The sequence below is a fragment of the Canis aureus genome, chromosome 7, assembly GCF_053574225.1.
Source record: "Canis aureus isolate CA01 chromosome 7, VMU_Caureus_v.1.0, whole genome shotgun sequence".
In the NCBI taxonomy this organism is placed as follows: Eukaryota; Metazoa; Chordata; class Mammalia; order Carnivora; family Canidae; genus Canis; species Canis aureus.
In genome coordinates, this window is record NC_135617.1 from 56,822,276 (window position 1) to 56,844,375 (window position 22,100).

General features: G+C 39.8%; 1 protein-coding gene across 3 annotated transcripts in view; it reads right to left on the bottom strand.

Annotated features, from left to right (window-relative positions):
- Positions 1-14,509: 14,509 nt before the first annotated feature.
- The window catches only part of ADGRF4 (adhesion G protein-coupled receptor F4), a 31,294-nt gene continuing 23,703 nt past the window's right edge, over positions 14,510-22,100 (bottom strand). For all 3 annotated transcript variants that reach the window (XM_077902646.1, XM_077902644.1, XM_077902647.1), the window contains 4 exons: positions 20,850-20,891; positions 19,923-19,982; positions 18,825-18,881; positions 14,510-15,257 (listed from right to left, as the gene is read on the bottom strand). In XM_077902646.1, coding sequence (XP_077758772.1) covers positions 18,834-18,881; positions 19,923-19,982; positions 20,850-20,891 — 150 coding nt within the window. In that variant the 3' untranslated portion in view covers positions 14,510-15,257; positions 18,825-18,833. The remainder of the gene's footprint in view (positions 15,258-18,824; positions 18,882-19,922; positions 19,983-20,849; positions 20,892-22,100) is intronic.

Sequence of the window (22,100 nt, forward strand, 5' to 3'; positions counted from 1 at the left end):
TTTGGGAAAATTATTAAATAGCAAAGGTTTTCAGTCTCCTATACACAATTGCACTGCCTCATATATTTTATTGAAGGTTAGATGTGTTGAATCCCATAAAATGTAGCTGGTATATATGCCTTTCATGCTTGCTTTCTTTTTCCTATTTTGGCTTGTTAGTTTTTAATAAGTTAAACATATACATAGTTTAAAAGTTTAAAAAAATAGAATATCATTTCCATGCTGTGGGAGGCAAACAATGCTCACCTCCATGCCCCTCACACACACGAAAAGATGTCCATGTCTCAATCCTTGGACTGTGAACATGGCACTTACATGGAAAAGGGGACTTTATAAACATGATTGAGGGTTTTGATATGAGGAGATTATCCTGTACTGTCTGGGTAGACTCAGTATTAAAATCAGGATTCTTAACGGTAAAAAATGGGAGTCAGAAGAGTGAAGTCAGAAGAAAGACCTCCTATAAGAGAAGAGGTCAAAGTGACTCAAGGGGACAAGGAATCAACCCATGCTTGCTGGCTCTGAAGATGAAAGGGTGTCTGTCCTATATAGCCTCCAGAAAGGAACACAGCCCTGCTGACATCTTGATTTTGGCTCAGGGAAGCACATTTAAGAACTCTGACCTCCAGATTTGTAATATAATAAGTGCATGTTGTTTTAGGTGATTAAGTAAATGACAATTTGTTTTAGCAGCTGTAGAAAACTAACACATGCCTATTAAGTCCTACCCATGTCTCACTCCCACCCTACTTATCAGTAACCGTATTTCCTACTTTCATCTTTATCTTTCCTGTGGATATATTTTTAATAAACAAATTTATATATGTGTTTACCCTAATTTTTCCTTCTTGCCTGTGCAAAAGACTCTCTACTATATACAGACTCTGTCCCTTGCTTCTTTAAATTTATATATATTCTTCTGGGTTTGTTTGGGTTTTTTTTAACACCTGCACAGTACTGCATGGTGAGGATATGTCACCAGTTCATTCAACCAGTTCTTTATTGATTAACATTTGGGTTGATTCCAATCTTTTTCTGATACAAATAGAGTTTTAATGAATAACTTTGTGGATACATTGTCTACTATCTGAGGAGGTATCGCATCGCACTAGTTTCCTAGAAATGAAACTACAGGGAAAATAGTAAAGCCACATGTACTTTTATTAAATATTGCTTAATCTCCATCCACCCCCTATTTTTTATGGCAGGCAGCCATGTATGAGAGTGCCCATTACTTTACACCTCACCAGGAGCATATGTTGTCAAACATTTGTATTTTTGCCAATTTGATCATTGGAAACTGGTATCTTGTGTAGTTTTCATTTGCATTTCCCTTATTATGAGTGAAGGTAAGCCCATTTTTCTTCTATTTAGGGACCCCAAGTTTCGAGTTTTTATCTGTAAATTGTCCTTTTGATCTTTATCTCATACCTTTATTTTTTTCCTCCTCAATTAAAAAAATTTACATATAAGGGAAGGTAGCCTTAAACAGAGCTATCTTCCATTGCTTCAATGAAGTGCAATTTCTTTAATAAATCATGCACTTTTTATCTACCTTCTTCCAAATCTTTGATGCTCTAGTTTCGTTAGAGACTTTTGTTCAATAAATTCCTTTTTTTCCTTAACAGAGACTCATCTCTCTGTTTCTGTCCCACCACCCCACTACCAAAGTCTTCCTGAGATTGCTACTCCCACTCACCTTCCAGACTCTTCCTTTTGACTGACTCTGCAGCATCCAGTTCTCTACTCACTAGGCTTCAGGCTAGGTCCCCCTCCCGTTGGCGTGGAATCGTAGTTGACATGATCTGTGATCTTCTGCCACCGAGACACACTGCCCTCTGGTCTCTTCTTTGCAAGTCCCTCTTAACCTTCCCTTCTAACGCAGGCTCTGGAAGCAGCTTTGCTAGTCTTGAATGAAGGTGTGTGATCTGAAGAGTGTGTGAACTGAAGGTTTGTACTACTGTCTCTAATTACATTATAATAGTGGGGTTTGGTTGATTTCATTTAGCTTCCTTCTTGATCTGTATGATTTAGGGGAAGGGGACATGGAATGTGTGAAGATACTCATATTTAACCAGCACTAACAAGACCTTGGTATGTATCTATGTGTGTATGTATTAAGTTCTAGATAAGTGTTGGCAGTTATCATTAATCGTGTTTAAAAAAAAGGGGGTATATGGAAATCTGAAGAATAAGTATTGGAAAAACTGGATTGCTATGGGTAAAAACAAACAAAATTGGATTCCCCTCTAACAACATATTGTTCAAGAGTGGACTGTCCAGGGTGCCTGGGTGGCTCAGTTGGTTAAGTATCTGCCTTCAGCTCACATCATGGGGAACCTGCTTCTCCCTCTCCCTCTGCCCCTCCCTCCTGCTCGTTTTCTCTCTCTCTCAAATAAATAAATAAATAAAACCTTAAAAAAAGAAACAAAGGTGGCCAATAGATCAGAGTTTCTCAACCTTGACACTATTGACAGTTGGAACCAGATAATTCTGTTTTAGGGGCTATCCTGTGACTCTAGGTACCAGCAGCACCCCTAACCACCCAAATCACTGCAATCAAAATGTCTCCAAGACATTAGTCAGGGAAGCCTCATTTGTCTCCCAAGAGGCAATATCACTCCCAGTTAAGAACCACTTCTGTAGATATAATAAATACCTGAATGAAAAACAGCCTCTTTGTGACCTAGGGATACAAAAAAATTTCTTTAAACAAAACTTCAAAAACATAAACATAAAGCAAAACATTGATCAATTTCATAACCTCACTCAGGTTACTTGGCTGCTAAGTAAGGAGTCAAGAACTGTTTCAAAAACCATTTTAGGCAGCTCATTTTTTAAAAAAGATTTTATTTATTCATGGGAGACACACACACACACACAGAGAGAGAGAGAGAGAGAGAGAAGCAGAGGGAGAAGCAGGCTCCATGTAGGGAGCCTGATGTGGAACTCGATCCTGGGTCTCCAGGATCACACCCCGGGCTGAAGGCAGCACTAAGCCAGTAAACCACTGGGGCTGCCCAATTTAGGTAGCTCTTAAACTGACTGAGGTGTCAAAGCTCACACAGCAGGCAAATGGTGGAAAGAGGATCCAGTGGTGGAACTAGGTGTTGTCTTACTTCATGCATATGCTCTTTAACTCCACTTGCTACTGGATTTTGGGAAGTTAACCTAAGGACAGTTATAGGCTGATGAAAAGCCTAAGAGAATTAAGTTAGCTCAAATCCTGAAAAGTTTCCTTAAAATAGGTTATGTGATTAAGTTCAACTTCTAGACTCAGAGATATTATAAAAGTTATAAATAATTTGAAAAATTACAGTGGAAAGATCTGAGCATAATGTGACCATATATTTATACCAGCAGGAAATGACCCATGGCTGGTGGAAAAATTGGACTTTTTCAATGACTAGTACAAAATTGAGTTATAGGATAAGAAGGTTAAAGCTATGCTTTTGTAGTTAAGTCATATAAAAATGGCAAGAGGAAGGCAATTCTTGGGACCATGTGAATAGAGCCCACCCTCTGAGATATAGAGCCTGTTCTAATACCATGCTGCCAACATTCCTCTCCAGAATACTAAGACCTTCATGGTTCCTCAGTCAAAGACCTAGATGACCTAGATTTGCCACCTTCTGTCCTCTAGCCACTACTGTACATCCTCTCCTACCTTGCACTTTTTTTTATTGTAGTAAAAAACATACATCATAAAATTTGTCATCTTAACCATTTTTAAATGTACAGTTCAGTAGGGTGAAGCATATTTCCATTGTTGTGAAACAGATCCCCAGAATTTTTTTATCTTGCAAAACTGAAACTCTATGCTCATTAAATAATTTCCTTTTTCCTTTCCCCCTAGCCCCTGATAGGGGCTTTCAATTCTTTAGGATATACCCAGAAGTAGGATTGTTAGATCATATGGTAGTTCTATTTTAAATTTTTTGAGAAAATTCCACACTTTTTCACAGCAAATGCACCATTTTACAATCCTACCACCAGTCCACTAGGCTCTGACTTCTCCACATGAACCATAACACTAATTTTTCTGTTTTTGTTTTTGTTTTTGTTTAGAAGGAGCCATCCTAACAGGTACCAGGCACCTTGCACTTTTAACTAAGCCATGTATGCTAAAACAGGTCCAGATCTTCCCTATAGGAAAGGCTTAGGGGGTGCTTTCTGGTTGAAGCAATGCTGTATTTTCACTATATTCTATATGAGACTGAGAAAGTGTTAGTTGACCTTAAATAATACCAGGAGAGTCGAGGTTTGATAGATTTCATGGAGTAAGGTTCGGGTGAGGGAAAATTCTCTGTCAGGTGCTTCCTGCTGGCACCATCATTGGCTAATGCTTCCTAGGCAGGCCTCACAGGCCCCCTATTTTCTGTCACATGTCCTTACAATAAAATGCTATATTTTTTAATGTTTACAAGTTGAGTTCACTGTATTATTTGGCAATTCAAATGAATCATTTAAATGATTCATTTTTTTAAATCATTTGACCACAAACCATAAGCCTAAGTGCCCTGCTTGAAGCACACAGTATTTCTTCTCTTTAAAGGGAATAGCTGTAAACTGGTATCATTTCAAGTCATTCACTGCAAGATTTCAGCCACTAGGGGGCACCTAAGTGTTTCATTTATTAAAATCAATTGCACTGTTGGTTTTCCAAGTTTTAAATTCATTAAATTCATTTAAATTCATATAGAGTCAACAGAAAGTCATTGTTTATAATCATATAGTTACAGCTACTATATTAGTTTCCTAATATTGCTGTAACAAATTACTCCAAATTTATTGGCTTAAAATGATACAATGTATTATCTTATAGCTCCACAGGTGAGAAGTCAACATTGGCTCTCAGTGCATTAAAATCAAGGCATCAGCAGAGCTACATTCCTTCTAGAGACCCTAAGGGAGAAATATTTCCTTACCTTCCTGAGCTTTTAGCGACTGCCTGATTGGCTTACAGCCCCTTTCTCCACCTTCAAAGTCAGCAGTGGAGTATCTTCAATTTTCTGATTCTGACCTCTCTCTTCCATTTATAGGAACCTTTGTGATTCCATTGTACCACTTAGATAATCCAAGATTATCTTTTTTTTTTTTTTTAAGATTTTATTTATTGAGACACACAGAGAGAGAGGCAGAGACACAGGCAGAGGGAGAAGCAGGCTCCCTACAGGGAGCCCGACGTGGGACTCGATCCCGGGTCTCCAGGATCACAACCCCAGGCTGCAGGCGGCGCTAAACCACTGCGCCACCGGGGCCGCCTCAATCCAAGATTATCTTATCTCAGCTCACCTGATTGGCAAATTTAATACCATCTGCAATCTTAATTCTCCCTTGTCAGGTAACTTAACATAATCTCAGGTTTCAAGGAACAGAATACTGATACCTTTGGGGCCATTATTCTGCCTACCACAGCTACTGTATGTTCTGGAATTTCTAATATGTCTTGATTTTTAATATTTTTGTCCTGTCATATTCAAGTCATACAGCATGCTCAACAATTTTTCTGGAGTATTCAGAAAATTGATGGATAAATGGATAGATGGAAGGATTAACAGACAGATGGACAAACGGATGGATGCTTGGATGGATATTCAGACAAGTATAAGACATGAATCAATGTTTTTTACATATGCAAACTCTTTTCATTTCATGACCTTTTCCCTCATCCCATTTGGTCTTATGGACATGAATCACTGCCATGGAAACAAACATCAAATTCTCAGCTTTCAGGGGCAACTGGGTGGCTCAGTGGTTGAGCCTCTGCCTTTGGCTCAGGTTGTGATCCCAGGGTTCTGGGATCGAGTTCCACATTGGGCTCCCGGCAGGGGGCCGGCTTCTCCCTCTGCCTTTGTCTCTGCCTCTCTCTCTCTGTGTCTCTCATGAATAAATAAATAAAATCTTCAAAAAAAAATTCTTAGCTTTCAGTTTTGAAAAAATTAGTCTGCGGATAAAACAGAAAGATTTAAAACAGTACCCGAAGAATTTTTTTTTCCAGTTTCAAAATGAGTCTATTCTATCCACAGAATAAATTAGGATTCTTCTGGCTGTGAGAGAGAGAAGAGATGGAGAAGCAGGAAGATCATCTGCTCTTGTAGGCTCTGAGAGTAAATACTAGACTGGCAGAGAATATGGAATAAATCAAATGATAAGTTTGGGGGGTCCAAGAAAAAAAAATACTTTGTTCACACTCCTACCTGAAATTTTGGAAGTCAAGGACTCACAAACATTCTCCCTGCTATACTGGCAGAGATTGTGGAGTGGACATGGCTATGAGGCTAACAGAAGGGAGGGATAAAGCAACCTGACAACTCAGAGAGTCATGGGATAATAACTAAATCCTCTGCACACAACTGAGAAAAGGGCATGGAAGTTAGGAGAAAGAGAAAAGGAAAAGGAAAATGGGACAAGCCATATGGCCAAGGACTAGATATATTCACAGAAGTCTCTGCAGGTGCCAGCATGGACGATGACTTCTGCCCAAGGACCAGATGGTACCCAGTAGAAGCCAATATATGATAGAGCATGCCCAAGGATTCAAGGTCTTCTTTTCATTGATGTATGAATCTAATGGAAGTTTCTAGAGCTAAAGTACTATTTCAGGAAGATAAGAGTAGAAAATGGATAAGGAGAAATATATCCTGAACTGACTCAAATTGACCTAGAGGGAATAATTTACCTTAAATGGATATATATTTAAAATTTATATGAAATATAATAGAAATATAAATTATGTATAATACACAACATATTTTTATTTAAGATGAGGCAAGTCCCAAAATGAAAACTAAATTGTGATTTAAAAAAAAAAAACTGGTACACTTGAGTTAAAACTATATATCTACTAGATGTAAATATATAATATATAAATAGAGCTATCAAGTTATATGTTTTGTTCAAGTCAATTTTTTGTTCAAAATTAGGCAATCACATAGGCATGCTAGGTGAAAAATGATATACTAGAGAAAACTTTGTACTAGTTAGAAAACTTGAATTTTGATCCTTAGACAACTAACCCCAGTTTTTTTCTATAGCCTTTACCGTCTTCTCATGGAAAGAAATGCTGATGTTTAAGTGCACTTTTTCCATATTTCTACTGGTCAATAAATATCTGCCATCAAGTTAAGAAGTTACTTTAGAGAGCACATGTCAAATACCCATAAACCTAAAAATTTGAAGTTTTCAACCTTTTTTTTTTAGAGAGAGAGAGGGTAAGAGTGTGGGAGCCAGAGATGGGGAGGGCAAGGGTGCTGGAGGGGAAGAAGAAGAAGAAGGTAAGAGAATATTAAGCAGGCTCCATGCCCAGCACAAAGCCCAGCAAAGGACTTGATCTCACGACCCTGAGATCATGACCTGAGCCGAAATTAAAAGTTGTATGCTTAATGGACTGAGCCAATCAGATATCCCATATTCAGCTTTATATGAGTCTTAATCTTAAATATTTCTATAATTGCCCCACTAATACTTATCTGAGTAAAAGAAGAATAAAACTAAATGGTGAAATCAGGATTGTCACATGGAATAAGGCATCAGCATTGATCCCCAGTTAAAGACAATTTCAAAGAGAGTGTTTATTAAGATCAATGATAGCGGGGCTCTCTGAAATGGGAGCTGGGTGTCACTTTGTGAGATCTCAGTAATTCTGACCTCTGCAGCCTAGGAATAAAGTGAGCATTGGATTTACCCAGAGTTAACCATTACTTGATTTTCTAGCCCCTACGGGAACTATATAGGCCTTAGAGCACTGTAGAGGGGACACTAAAGAGGTTCTCCGGGTATAAAGGCAGTGTTGGCTGTGAAGCAGAACAAGGCTTAGGAAAGTTTTTTAACAAATGCAGTCTGTCTGTCTCTCTGTCCATCCCTCCTTCTCTCCTTCCCTTCTTCCCTCTCATTCTTCTGAGGCGTTGTCTATGCATAAAGAAATAAAAAATAAACACAAAATGATGCTAACAAGTCTTCTGTGATCTATGCAGAATAGAATGAAACTCTCACTAATCAATGAGTCATACAGCTAACACAGACCCAACTCTTAGCAACAACAAGTGCCACCCACTCCTGACTCTGGCTGACACAGGTATACTACACTCTGATATGGCTCATAGAGCCACTACTGAGTAAGACTCACTGTTAATATGGCAAAGACAACAGAAACTTATGAACTCAGCCAGAGAAAAGTGTATGCTATGACACCCTAATCATGCTTCATTTATTCAGATAATGAAATGATATAAAAACAGTGAGGCAAGAAAAAGAAATAAAAGACGTTAAGTGTTAGAAAAGGGGGGGCTGTCCTTATTTGCATATAATGAGATTGTATTCACAGAAAAAAATCTAAAGATAAGCTATTAGAATACATAAATAAATTCAACAAGGTTTCCAAATATAAAAACAATGTACAAATATCAATTCCTTTCTTTCTACATACAGCAATAAACAATTAGAAATTAATATATATTTTTAAAATACCAGGACTGGGTATTATATAAGACTGGTGAATCACTGAACTCTACCTCTGAGAGTTAATTAATTGAATTTAAATTTTAAAAAAGAAAAAATAAATAAATAAAAATACCAAAAATAAGCAAAAACACCAAGTACCTAAAAATAAATAAAATAAAAAACAATGCAAGGTACCTACATAGAATACTATAGAACATGTAGAGAATTTGAAGAAGACCCTCGGACCAAAAAAAGACTAACGTGGAGGGATAAGTTATGCTGATGAATGAGAAGATGCAATCTTGCAAAGCTACTAACTCTCTGCCAGGTCAATGTAATTCCAACCAAAGTCAGTAGGTTGTTTCCCTATTAGTTGACAAACTGTACTTAGACTTTTCATCACACAAGATGAGGATTATTAATTAATACAGCAAAGTTAGACTGACCTGGGTTCTAAATCTAACTCTGCCCCTCTTGCCTGCATGATCCAGGCCAATCTACCTAAACTAGCTGAGCCTCTTTCTCCAGATAATATCCCCCTCATAGGATTCTGAGAATAAAATGGACTAATTTAGATAATATCTTTAACAGAGCTATCTACCACTAATATTTCCTTTTTAATACACAGTAAGCTCCTGGGAGATGGGGACTGGGTTTTGTTCACAACTTTAAGTGCAGCGTGGATGCCCAATAAGGTTAAATTAATAAGTGGATCTGGAAATATTGAAATAGGAAATAGATGGTAGTTCGAGCAAATATTGGGCAAGAAGACATTCCTGTGGAAAGTAAAAGGGGTTTCCAAGTCAGTGGGCAGACTGATAAAGAACATCTGGAAACAGACATTGGCTATGGTCAGGGAGGACCTAGAGGAAAATAGAAGATGTGGGACAAGGAGAATATCCAGACTTCTGTGGACCTAGCATCAGAGAAGCCTATCAACACAAGGCGGTTTGTTATTAGGGCTGGTACACTATGGAAAGTGGGTCCCAGGAGAAAGGTGGAAGTTTCCAGGTGCTACAACTGGTAAATAAATAAAAATAAAGTCATGTTTAACTATTATTGAATCAGCTAGTTCCTCCCAAACAAGGCTTCTTTCCTCTTGATTAAGGACAGAATCTGTCCTAAAGCCTTAGGCAAATCTGATCCTAAATGTTAAGATCAGGTGACCCCAGCTAGGAGAAAACATTGAAGTTCAGGTTGGTCGATCACATGAGACACCCTTGGTGATTAAAACATAAAATAATAGGAGGGGTTTTTTTCTGTTTAAAAAATCCTATTGGGGAGAAGTTACTATCGTTAAAAACTTTTCTACTGAGCTCCATTCAGGGGCATGGCTAGACAGCAACATCAGACTGTGAGGTGAGACAAATAGGGGATAGAAGAAAGAGACTCTTTCTTGAAGTATTCTGAAACCTCAGTAGAAAAAGCTAGTGGGGAAGGAGAGGAAGCAAACCTGGGCTGGTTCCATAGGGAGTGAGCAGCCACCTGAGTCCCAGACAGAGTTCACAGGGTCTGGGTAACAGTGTTTGACCTGGGCCATGAGCAGGAGTCTGACCTGGGCCATGGGTCTAAGGAGTCTAGAATACCACAGGGTACAGCAGCCAAGCACACTTGACAATGACAGTGGATCCCAAGCAGCTGACCAGTGGAGTAGGGCTCCAGCCAGGACATGGCACAGTCTCCAAGGATGAAACTGTCCAGAGGGGAACTCAGGGCTCTAGTCCTGAAGGTGGCCTACAGAATAAGGAACAGTCACAGCACAACAGATATTCAGTAAACCCTGCCCAATATAGGAGATAAAGGAAATAGAATGAGCCAAAGACACTCAGGACTCAGGACTCAGGACTAGTACACTTAATCCGGATTGCAGACTGTAAATTGCATGTCTTAAGTTTCAGTGTCTATGATGCTCTGAGCGTACTTTCCATAATGGCTGGACTTAGAAGTGGGTAGAGTTGAGCTGATAAGTAAAAGACTTTAGTATCACAGTGGCCGAGGCTGGGAGGCCAGGCTGAAGCACAGATGCTCTGCCCAGAGCTTGGGTCAGCGGTGGCCCCACTAACCACAGTACTATGGTAAGTAGGAAACCTGGAGCCTGCAGCCTAGGCCACTGATCCAAGATTTAAAGACAAATATTTGCTTGTATTTCAAGCACTTGTCTTTGAGCTCACTTTAGACATTGAGAGTCTAGATAACAAACCAAGGTCATGTGGCCTTGGGCCAGAAAGACAAAAGGTGGCCTTGAGGCTTCCAGTGACATGGTCCAGCCCCATTCACCAATCCTGGCCTCCCTGTGAGAATATGACTCCACATAGAAGTGCTTATGAGAAACAAATAGCTGTAGCATTCCCCCTGGAGTTCTTTGGGAGCCTCTAAGGTCAGGGAATTGGAGACTCAGGATCACAGCCAACATTCTTTAGTCTTTATCCGCAGTGACAGATGAGGAAATGGGATGAATGGAAAGGTTGACTTTGCTTAGGTCCCATGCCTCATAGCACACAGGTACTCTCAGAGTTCATAGCAGGTGCTAGGACCTGAGTTTTTCCTTGTTTGTCTTTACTATATAATCTCCCTAAAAATCAAGAAGAGCACTAGACTGCTTTTGAAATGGCCTCATTCCTCGGGTAAACAATCACATCTCAAAGTGTATTCATGCTGGGTGGCCACGTTCAAGATCAGGAGCTGTGCTTCCTCTTTACAGGATCTTATGTCAGCCTACAAAGTCATTGATTGGTAGGTCTCTGATAATAGCTGATGAACTTGAAATATTGAGTCCCGGATTGCTTTGCTACCACATCGCTTATCTAAAACAAAAAGTGAGACCTACTTCCATAGGACGCAACGTATCATTAAATGTTAAAAAATCTCCACCAACACTCCCTCAGTCTACCTTGCAGAACATTCAGACTGTGACTTGCTTCAACTCACTCTGCACAAAGAACAGCATTAGTGCATCCATAACAGCAGTCTACCATGCATAGTGTCATTGGTCACATGCCCTGGAAAACAGACTCAGATGGAGGTTTGCTTGCATAAAGTTTTTTGGGAAGTACTCACGAGAACACCCATGAGGGACAGAAGGGAGCCTGAGAGGGCAGAGGGAGGATCAAACTGCAGTGTAGTGGCAACAGAAGCTTTAGCCAATCCCACAGGAAGTCTGGAGGTGGGTGGCCCTTCAGAAATGTGCCAAATTTAGGCAAGGGAGCTGGGCCTTTACATGTAGTATCATTCAGCTGGCAGCTGGAGGAGAGTCGCCGCAGTGCTTCATGGCATTCATGGATGGTTTTTCTTAACGGTAATAGAAGTGTCAAGCCATCTCTCCCCAAGGAACCCTCTGTAGACACATTAATTTTAGCACGTGGAGAGCCCTTACCACTAATCTTCCACGAAGCTTGCTTTGAATTATGGAATTAAGTGACTGAAGTTGTTCAAAAATGAAATTTATCTTCTCCATTACTCTGAAAATTATTGTTTTATCATACAGAGTCCTGCTGTCTCTTATGCTAGGCTCCAGATCCAGTTTTAATTTTCATTCCTGAGGCAGGTCACTGCTCTAAAACCCTCTCTCCATTCCTCTCCTGTGACCAGGCCAATCCACTAGAAGGACATTTGAAGCCCTCCTCCAGCTCTTGCCCTAGAGCTCAATGAAGGTGCTAGTATGGAAGTCCTTGATTCCACTTCTCCAGTCTACACCCCTGCTTTGCCTGCTACACAGAGCCAAAAGCACCTTCAGAGAAAAGGCAAGGTATTCACACTCTCATCCCCAGACAAATAAAGGGATAGGGAGGGGAACAAACTTTTCTCAAATGTCTCCCATCTACTAGACACTAAGAAATGTGCTTTTACAGACATCACCTTCTTCACTTTCCATAATAGCATAAGGTGTGGTTTAGATTGCCAGAACTTTATGGATGAGCATTTTATGGAAACTTCTAGGAGCTAAATAACTTGTCCAAGTCACCCCAAAGAATGTAGAAAGGACAGAATTGAAACATACATCTGGCTGTCTTCCAAACCTGTCTTTTTCCCCTGGCCTACCCTGCATATACATGAAGAATATCATAGAGCCAAGTCCCAATCCATACTTACTCTATCCAAAAATCCCCAGGCCCAATGGCTGAGATGTTTACAGTCCTTATTCCCTGAACATCAGAGCCCATTCCTGTGTCTTAACAGAAGTTCTTTCCATTGTCTTAAAATGCCTTCTGTACCTTGATGGTTTCCTGCTTACCAAGTTTTAACATTCTTCACATGTTTTATCAGCTAAAATTTTTCCTCTGCTGGTTGTCAGGTCCTGCACTGAGGGCTCTTTAATCTCAATATGAGTTCTCCGAGAGGAAGTTCAGGGAAAGACACAGGATATGAGTTCCATTCTCTGGTTGCCTCTTTTAGTGGTGCCACATCTTGCCTGTGTCCCAGAGATCCTGTATCTCTCTCAAACCACATCCCCACTCCCTGAGAAGATTTTACCTTTCAAAAAATTGGGATGGGAAACCAAACACCAGAAGCCATCCCTTCTGTTTGTCATGCAAACTTCCAGGCACCTCTACATGAATGAATGGGATATCGGAAGATGGGAAGAGACTATGGATAAAATATCATCTGGCCATGTAATGCAGTTGAAAAGTGGATTTCTTGGGGGCACCTGGGTGGCTCAGTCAGTTAAGTGTCTGACTCTTGATTTTGACTCAGATTCTGATCTCAGAGTTGTGAGATGGAGCCCAACATTGGGCTCTGCTCTCCCTCTGCCTCTTCCCCACCTCTCTCTCCTTCTCTAAAGCAAAAAGAAGAAGAAAGAAGAAGAAGAAGAAGAAGAAGAAGAAGAAGAAGAAGAAGAAGAAGAAGAAGAAGGAGAAGGAGAAGGAGAAGGAGAAGGAGAAGGAGAAGGAGAAGGAGAAGAAGAAGAAGAAGAAGAAGAAGAAGAAGAAGAAGAAGAAGAAGAAGAAGAAGAAGAAAAGAAAGAAGAAGAAAAGAAAGAAGAAGAAGAACAGAAGAATTGATTCCTCAATGAGAGTACAACCATTAAGTCACTGAGTTGTGTTCAGAGATGAAAATTACCAGAAGGGAAAAATTTCTAGGAGAAAATTTGTTTTTAAGCTGAATTGCTCAAGGCTAAGATATTTCTGCCTAAGATTCATGCCTTGATGCTGGCATATTACATCCCCTAATGCATTTTTCCCATAAGTTCTGCGAGTTTTATTACCAGTTTGCATAGTGTGGTGGTTTTTAGAAATGCATGTGTTCTCTTACTGCAGAACTGACTACTCAGCATGATAGTTCCCCTAATATGTGCTAAGAAGAGGGAGAGCTTGGAAAAAATATGGGAAAAAAGAGACTAAATGCTATTATCATGAGGAAATTATTAATTTGACCTTGATATGACACCAAGTAAATCTACCAAACTAAAGGCAATTATTTGGTTTGGAATTACCTGATGCACTGAACTTTCTAAATCTCAGGGGGTTGAGAGAAGTAAAAATTGTTTTTATAATGGCTAGAGTCAGAAAAGTGGGTCAATAAATGAATGTTCAGGAAATGTTCTAAATATAGAAGTTAGATTCATGTCCCTCATTATGAATAATTTAATTCTATGAAAGGACTACAATTTCCAAATGACTAAAATTTTTTATCACTAAAATAATTAGTTTGATTTGAAACCAACCCTTGTCTTGTTTATAAACTACCAACACTAAAAGTCCTGAAAGCAGGGCTGCAAAAAGGTACTTGTGTGTGTGTTTTGTGAAAAAGGGGTGACTGGCCTTTACAACTTCTGCTTTCATCAAACTGCACCACCCCACACACACACGGTCCTCTTCAGCCCTACTGATAGCCGTCTGTTTAAAACCAAACTGGCAATAGAAATTTTACTGAGCATGTCTGAAAGACTGCAGTGCTGTTTGCCAAATATTTCCAGGTCCTCACCTTATAAATACATGATAGGATTACTTTCCTGGGCTTCCTGAGTATCCGGTCAATGGGTTGAGGTAGACTGATAAAAGGGTTGTACCCAAGAATGTTGTGGTACCAATGGGGCCATCCACCTTGAATGAACTCACACATGAACAAGTTGTGAAAAGTAAATGTTTTTATTTTCATGTCTAAAATTTTTTTATGTATAGGGTTTAAACACACACACAAATAATAATATCTACAAGAATATGTTTAAGTTTCACAAATGAGGAAACTAAAGTCCTAGTAGCTAAATTATTTTACACAAGGTCTAAAACAGACTAAAATAATAAACACATTTAAAAGTCCTCTTATTTTTCTTCTGTTCCTATTTTTAGGAAACTTACCATGACTTAACTGTCTCCAAAGTAGATTCAGTATTTCTGCTGCCACCCTACCCTTGCAGCATGCCCACCCCTACCCTTGACACTGGACATAACTCCTGTCCCCCAAAGTATGCAGGATCCATACAGTTACAGTGGCTGGGCTTATGGAGGAGACACAGAACAGGCCTTGAGAGTGAAAGCAGACCCCTTCAGTAGAGCCCCAATAGCTCCAGGCTCGTCCAGGACCTCAGAAAATGGCTTACTATCTTAATCTTGACAAGGTTGACCAAGAAGCCAGGCTCTTGCAAGTCATGGGTAGGTGGTCAAAGGGTCCGTGGTTCTATATCCTTCAAACCCAGTCACCAAATGTCATTCTCACTTTTTCCTCAGCAAACATTTTGCCCTGACGGCTTAGGTGTCACACTTGGCAAGAAGAGAAAGTCTTCTGAGGAAGCTCGGTTGCCCCTACATTCCAGCTTCCCTCTCCTAGATCTTCACTCTCAGTCCAGGACACGGAACATTTTCGAAAAATGGAGCAGCCTAAGCAAAATGGTTAAAACACACGTTAACAGGAAGTATAGCTGGCACTTACTGATAACTTAATTTGAACCAGGCATTATTCTCCAAGTTCTGAATATGTTAGCTCGTTGAATCCTGAAACCATCCTGGGAGGTACGTACTATCACTAGCCCCATTTTACAGATGAGGGAACAGAGGCCCAGAGGCCTTGAGCCATCTCCTCAAAGCCACACAGTAGGAAGGCTATTCTCCTGGGTTCCTTTTCCTGTGCCCTCTCCCTTCTTCAGGCTGCTCCCTCAGTCCTAAACTTGGTGCTCAACGCCCTCTCTACCTCTTGGGCTACCTAAGCTTGGTCTCTAGAATGACTGCTACTCTGAACTTACAACTTCACACAGAAAACCATGTCGTTTCTCTGGAGGCATTTGTTCAGTCAGTCTCATGTCTCACTGTGGAATGAAGAGTTCTGCATCCTTTGAGGTGAATTCAGGAATAAACACTTATTTTCCAGGAACTGAAGAGACTTCCTAGGGACACTGGGAATAACACTGGGTCAGAACAGCAGAGGGTGCTGTGCAGCTGTGTCCTCCCCCACCCACCCACCCCCCTTCTCTCTCTCTCTCCCTCTCTTCTCTGCCTCCAGAATGGGATTCACACACCTCTGCAGTCCTTCCCTGATCTCCAGACCTCCTAACAAACTTTTCCTGACCTCGTTTCTAAGAGCCATCAAACCTGAGGTCACTGGGATAGACCACTGGGATATAGACTGGGATAGGTCACTGGGATAGCTTCTACCCACGCTCAAGGTCACAAGTCCTACGAGTCCAATTCGGAACTCCTGGCCCCTGTCTCACCAATGGAATTCTGCGTATTTCCTCAGACTCTGGCAGTCTTCAATTTTGTACCCTGATTTAAAGTTTGAAATACTGCCTTTTCCTTGTGGTTTAGCCCTGCCTTGGGCTGCAACCTGCCCTGCACTTACCAAACCTCCCCCAACCCCCATGTTGCTGAACATGTTAATTATGTTCCATAATTCTGACCTTAACCCATGGATGGAGCACCACCACCCCCCCCCCATCCTGCTGAAACCCCTCTCGTGCTGCTAGGTCTCCATTCACTTATAGTGATTTTCCTATCCCTGATGTCTAACTCGTTGCACCCCTAACATGGTCTGCACCAGTGTCAGCTGCTGTTTCTAATCCTTCTGGTTCCATGTGTGTCCGCATGTAAAAAGCACAGCTCCAAGTAGTGAGAGAATTCGATAGGCACTTGGCCACCTATGAAGGATACAATGAGAAAATGCAATCTTCAGTTCATCCCCTACCTCATAGGTTCAAAAACAAGAGTTGAAGAATCATGTGGTGAGGATTATTTTTGGGGAATTGTTAGTACATCTCCACCTCCTCCCTACACTTTCTCCCACCCTGTCGTGGAAGCTTTGTGCACCTCCCTAATTCCAGGTAGGAGTGTGGTCCAGATCCTGAGTTCTATTGGTTTTATCCAATTTTTACTACAGCCAACCTGGTCCACTCAGCTCGCTGGAGATTAGACTTCAACCAGCCTCTCTCCTTTAGAATGCACAGATTTAGTATCCCCAGGAGGCAGATCCTCCTCTACCTGAAACAGTCTAACAAACTTCCTAAAATAGGTCAAATCTGGAACTTAATGGAAAGGTCAACTGTGAAAGCTGACCTTTCACAGGTCATTTGAATTACCTCTTGAGTAGTGACTAATCAAGAAATGTTATAGTGATGTTCCACTGTGGAGGAGCTCTGTGGACTAGGAAATGAGGAGAGGTGGGAGAGTTCCCCTTTTTAAAGGACTATGATATCTCTCCTCCCCGCTTTTAAATCACTGACATAAAAACCCAAATGTGAAGATAATTAATTAAGGATAATATGCTGGTGTTTTCCCAGCACCCCACACAATGCCCGTCAGCATGTATGACAAACCCCTCTTTCTTTCCCTCTCTCTCCCGGGGACCATGAGCCAATGTCCCACAGCAGCACATGAGGTTTGTAGGATCTGTAATGTAGCAGGTCCCTTAAGAGGTCCACCAACTCAGAATGTCTGTGATTCCACTGTTTCAACTCTTGGCTTTGCCCCATTGCTCAATACTGGGCCCTGACTCTGAAAGAGAATGAATTTAAAAGAGGATGTGCCTGCTTCCAGATGGTGTTTTAAAAAATCTGAGACTCATCTATATCCATGTACAAAAGCCATGAAACCTCTCTAAGACAAAACCATACCAAAATCGATCATCCCTGCTCATGTTCCCCTAGACCTCTCAGGCTCCTGGATGCCTCTTTGTTATGTATCTCCTCTTTATGGATGTCCAGTATTTGTTTTTCCTTAATTTCATCTGTGTAGAAATATGTCTCAAAGGTTGGCTGTTAGGTAGCTAACTTGCTGCAATTCTACTCATACTCCCTTATGGATGATTCTGGACTCCAACTTCATTAGGGAGAGATAGGCTTGTTGCTTTGTGATTTCAATCAATTAAGCCTTCCTTCTCAACAATGAGACTATTATAAGTGTCACCACTTACTGACAAGATGGAATTAAGGTGTGTGAGTGTATAGACAGCAAGGGTGTATCCTATATCAGTGTAGATCTGATGACATCATCCTCTCATTGAGGAAAGAGAAGTATGCTTAAGATTTGGCCATATACTAACTCTAAAGGAATATATGCACTAAAAATACTAACTCAAAGGAATATATGCACCCTGGTGTTTATAGTAGCATTATCTCATTCTATAATAGTCAAACTACAGAAACAGCTCAAGTGTCCATTGATTGATGAATGGATAAAAAAAGAAGTGAGATATATGCGTATATATATATGTATGTATGTATATATGTATGTATATATATGTATATATATGTATATGTATGTATGTATATATGTGTATATATGTATATATGTATGTGTGTGTGTGTATATATATATATATATAATGGGATGTTACTCAGCCATAAAAAAGAATGAAACTTTGCCATTTGCAATGACATGCATGGAGCTAAAGAGTATCATGCTAAATCAGTAAGTCATTCAGAGAAAGAAAGATACCATATGATTTCACTCATATGTGGAATTTAAGAAACAAAACAAATAAGCAAAGGTGGGGGAAAGAGAGAGGGAGGCAAACCAAGAAACACACTCTTCACTGTAGAGAACAAACTAATGGTTACCAGAGGAGAGATGGGGGTGGTGATGGTTGAAATAGGTGATGGGGATGAAGGAGGACACTTGCTGTGATGAGCACTGGGTGTTCTATGGAAGTACTGAATGACTATATTGTATACCTGAAACTAATATTACACTGCATGTTACCTGGAATTTAAATCAATTAAAACTTTTTAAAAATGTGGACGTAGACACTGACATGACATAGGTTTTGAGGATGTGCATATTTTCATTTATGCACTGTGTAGTAAAGAAGTTTTTAATCTCTGAAAGATCTATCTACCTGTCCCCTCCCCACCTCACTCCTGCATCACACCATAGGCAATAGTGAGCTCACAAGGGACATTCAGGAGTTTGTCACAACTTTAAAGTAAAGATTCTCCTTGAGTTTTTAATACTCACATCTCATCTTCAACGATTCATTAATTTAGATCCATTGGTTGGGCTTAATGATGCATTCTAAATGAAAAAAAAAAGTTAACAGCAATGTCACTAAGTAACGGCACTGACAAAAAAAAAAGTGTTTATATTTATATATATGTCTTCCTAGAGATAAACATGTAAAAATGGAAGCCTGAAAAATAGTACTCAAATTGACACAGCTACACAGAATTAAATTATATTTCAGAACCTAACATTGTTAGCTATGTCATTATTATGTTCCCTTAAGAAAAAGAAAGAAAAAAAAACTTGCCAATTAACTCATGACATGCCCCTAATTGTAAGATACATTCCAATTTCAGAAATGTTTAAAGGTGAAAAAAATGCCTATCTTAGAATTGATGAACTAGGGATACCAAAAGTCACCCTCAATACTAGTTAACTGTAAGTGCTGACTCTCAATGTGTTCAGAAAATTTTTTGTTTATTTTTAAGAAAGTAGCTTTTATTGTAAAATTGTTGGTTAAGTAAATGACTTCTTTCTAATTAATTAATATAGCACTGATGGCAATTTTAGTTGGTACCTTAAAAGATGGATAGCTTGGTCAAAGTCATCTTCAAGATCAATAAGTATATATATACTTCAATCTAAGAATATAGTTTACTGAAAAGAGTCCTGAGCAAAGAGAATGCTAATTCTCATGATTATCCGGGTGGCTTCAGGCAAATCTCATAAGCACTCTGGACCTTGATTTCCTTACCTAGGAAACAACTAGCTTGGACTAGAACCTTATTTCTAACTCATCTCTCACTTCCCAGCTCTAGTGTTTTACGAGTCTTGATCCTGGTTTCATGTTGTCCCATCTCAACGGTCCAGATGTCAAGCTGAAATACATCCAAGGTGGAAAATTCTCTAGAGAGGTATATTTTACTGACCTTAAGCCTCAGTTGGATACTCCAAATTTGTCGAGTGAAGAAATGAATGAATGAATGAATGAATGTATCCCCTAATAATTCACTTTGCTAACAAATCCTAAATACCAAGCTATAATATTTGTCTCTACATGACTCTGCTGAGGACACCGACCCTTCAGTATTGAGCCTGAAAGGGAAGGCTTACCTCTGCGGCCCTTGATCTTCCCTTCAGTGAAGACATCCTCATCCTCAGAGCATCTCTTATCTGAAGAAGCAATGACAGACAAGAAATGACAACATCCCCAAAACCCAGACCCAGGTCCTGAAACTTCGAGACCAGTAACCCTGGAAGAAGCAGCATCAGATGGCTTAGTCTAGTGCTTACCCAATAAGATTTGGATAAAAATTAAGGTGTCATTATACTTAAATTTAGGATTAAAACTAAAATTCTGGGGGCACCTGGGTGGCTCAGAAGTTGAGCATCTACATTTGGCTCAGGGCATGATTCCAGGGTCTCAGGATTGAGTCCTGCATCAGGCTCCTCACAGGGAACCCACTTCTCCCTCTGCCTATGTCTCTGCCTCTCTGTGTGTGTCTCTCATGAACAAACAAATACATTTTTTAAAAAATAATAATAATAAAATGGGGCAGCCTGGGTGGCTCAGTGGTTTAGCGGCGCCTTCAGCCCAGGGTGTGATCCTGGAGACCCAGGATCAGGTCCTGCATCGGGCTCCCTGCATGGAGCCTGCTTCTCCCTCTGCCTATGTCTCTGCCTCTCTCTCTCTCTCTCTCTCTTTCTGTGCGTGTCTCTCATGAATAAATAAATAAAAAATCTTTAAAAAAATAAAATAATAAAAAAACTAAAATTTTGGTTATTATAATTAGATTTAGGATTAAAATTAAAATTCTGGTTATGGTTTTTATTCTTTTAGCTACTCTCATATACAGCCTCCTGTTGACTTAAGTACAGGAAATGAGAATATACTTCTCTCCCTTCCTCCCCTCAGCTCATGCCTCAAGCACCTCCATAAATTCACTCCCATGGACCAGGCTTCTGATCAAAGCTGTTTCACCCCCTGCTACCCTGAGCCCTGTGAAAATTTTTACAATGAGTGAAACAAATTCAAATTACCTTGCGGTCCATAATGGTTCCAAACAGCAGGATGAAGAACCCCTGTGGCAAAATTCAACAGAAGTATGAGGGATGATTTGGCAGACAATATCCCAACTGTTTTAATACCACTCTTCTAGATATCTTCAAGACAGTTATTGGACATTAGAACCTTGCCCTTCTACTGATTCAGGAATAAAAGAAAAGAAAAAAAAGAAAAATACATTGGCAAGTATTTTCTGTGATTGTACCTCAAAGAAAGAGGGTCACCTTCATGTCTGCACATGAAAATTATTGATATTTATTGAACGGCTACAGATGTAGGATAATGTTTTCTACCTTATTATATCTGTTTACTTTCTTTCCAAATATTTAGCTGTTCTTACTCTTAGTAACATGACATAACATGACATGGAATCCTGTAGCTCAAAGTAACAATCAATCATGGAAGGTGTCTTGAGAAGTAAAACCTGTATTACAGTTTACTTTCAGTTGGAGTTAAAAGTCAAGAAAGAGCAGGCTCTCTGAGCTGGTGGAATGAAGTTTATGCATAAAAGAGAAAAACTACAGAAATTTAAAAGCAAGTTTAAATTATTTGGTTACCTACAAAGTCACAGTAATCTACAGTCAATCTTTTTAAATGGTACAAGTTGAAGTTTAAGAAAATTCTGGATCCCAGACCACTGGGTGGCTCAGCAGTTGAGTGTCTGCCTTCCGCTCAGGGCATGATCCCAGGGTATGGGGATGGAGTCCCACATCAGGATCCCTATGGGCAGCCTGCTTCTCCCTCTGCCTATGTCTCTGCCTTCTCTCTGTGTCTCTCATGAATAAATGGTTAAAATCTTTTTAAAAAGAAAAGAAAAGAAATAAAAGGAAAGGAAAAGAAAAGAAAATTCTGGATCCTGCCATGAGAGTGGAAGGAAGGCTGGGTTTCTAAGGATAGTTTCATGGTGGAGAAATGCTGATCAGAAGATAAAGAATTTTAAACATGACTCACAGGGAAAGCTTGCTGAGAAAATTTGGAGTGAATTTACCTAAAAGGGTTTCAGTATTTTTCTTTCTATCAAGAAAAGAGAAAAGAAGTGATTCAGAAAAGAAACAGAATAAAACATTCTGGGGTTTGATTAAGTTGCAAAGTAAAAAAATAATAATAATAATAATGAGATCATTAATCACCAAAGTAACTTCAAGAGTTGGGGAGATTTATGTCAGTCCAAGAGCTTTTGATTTAAAAAACAAAACAAAACAAAACAAAAAAAACCTTAAGTCAAA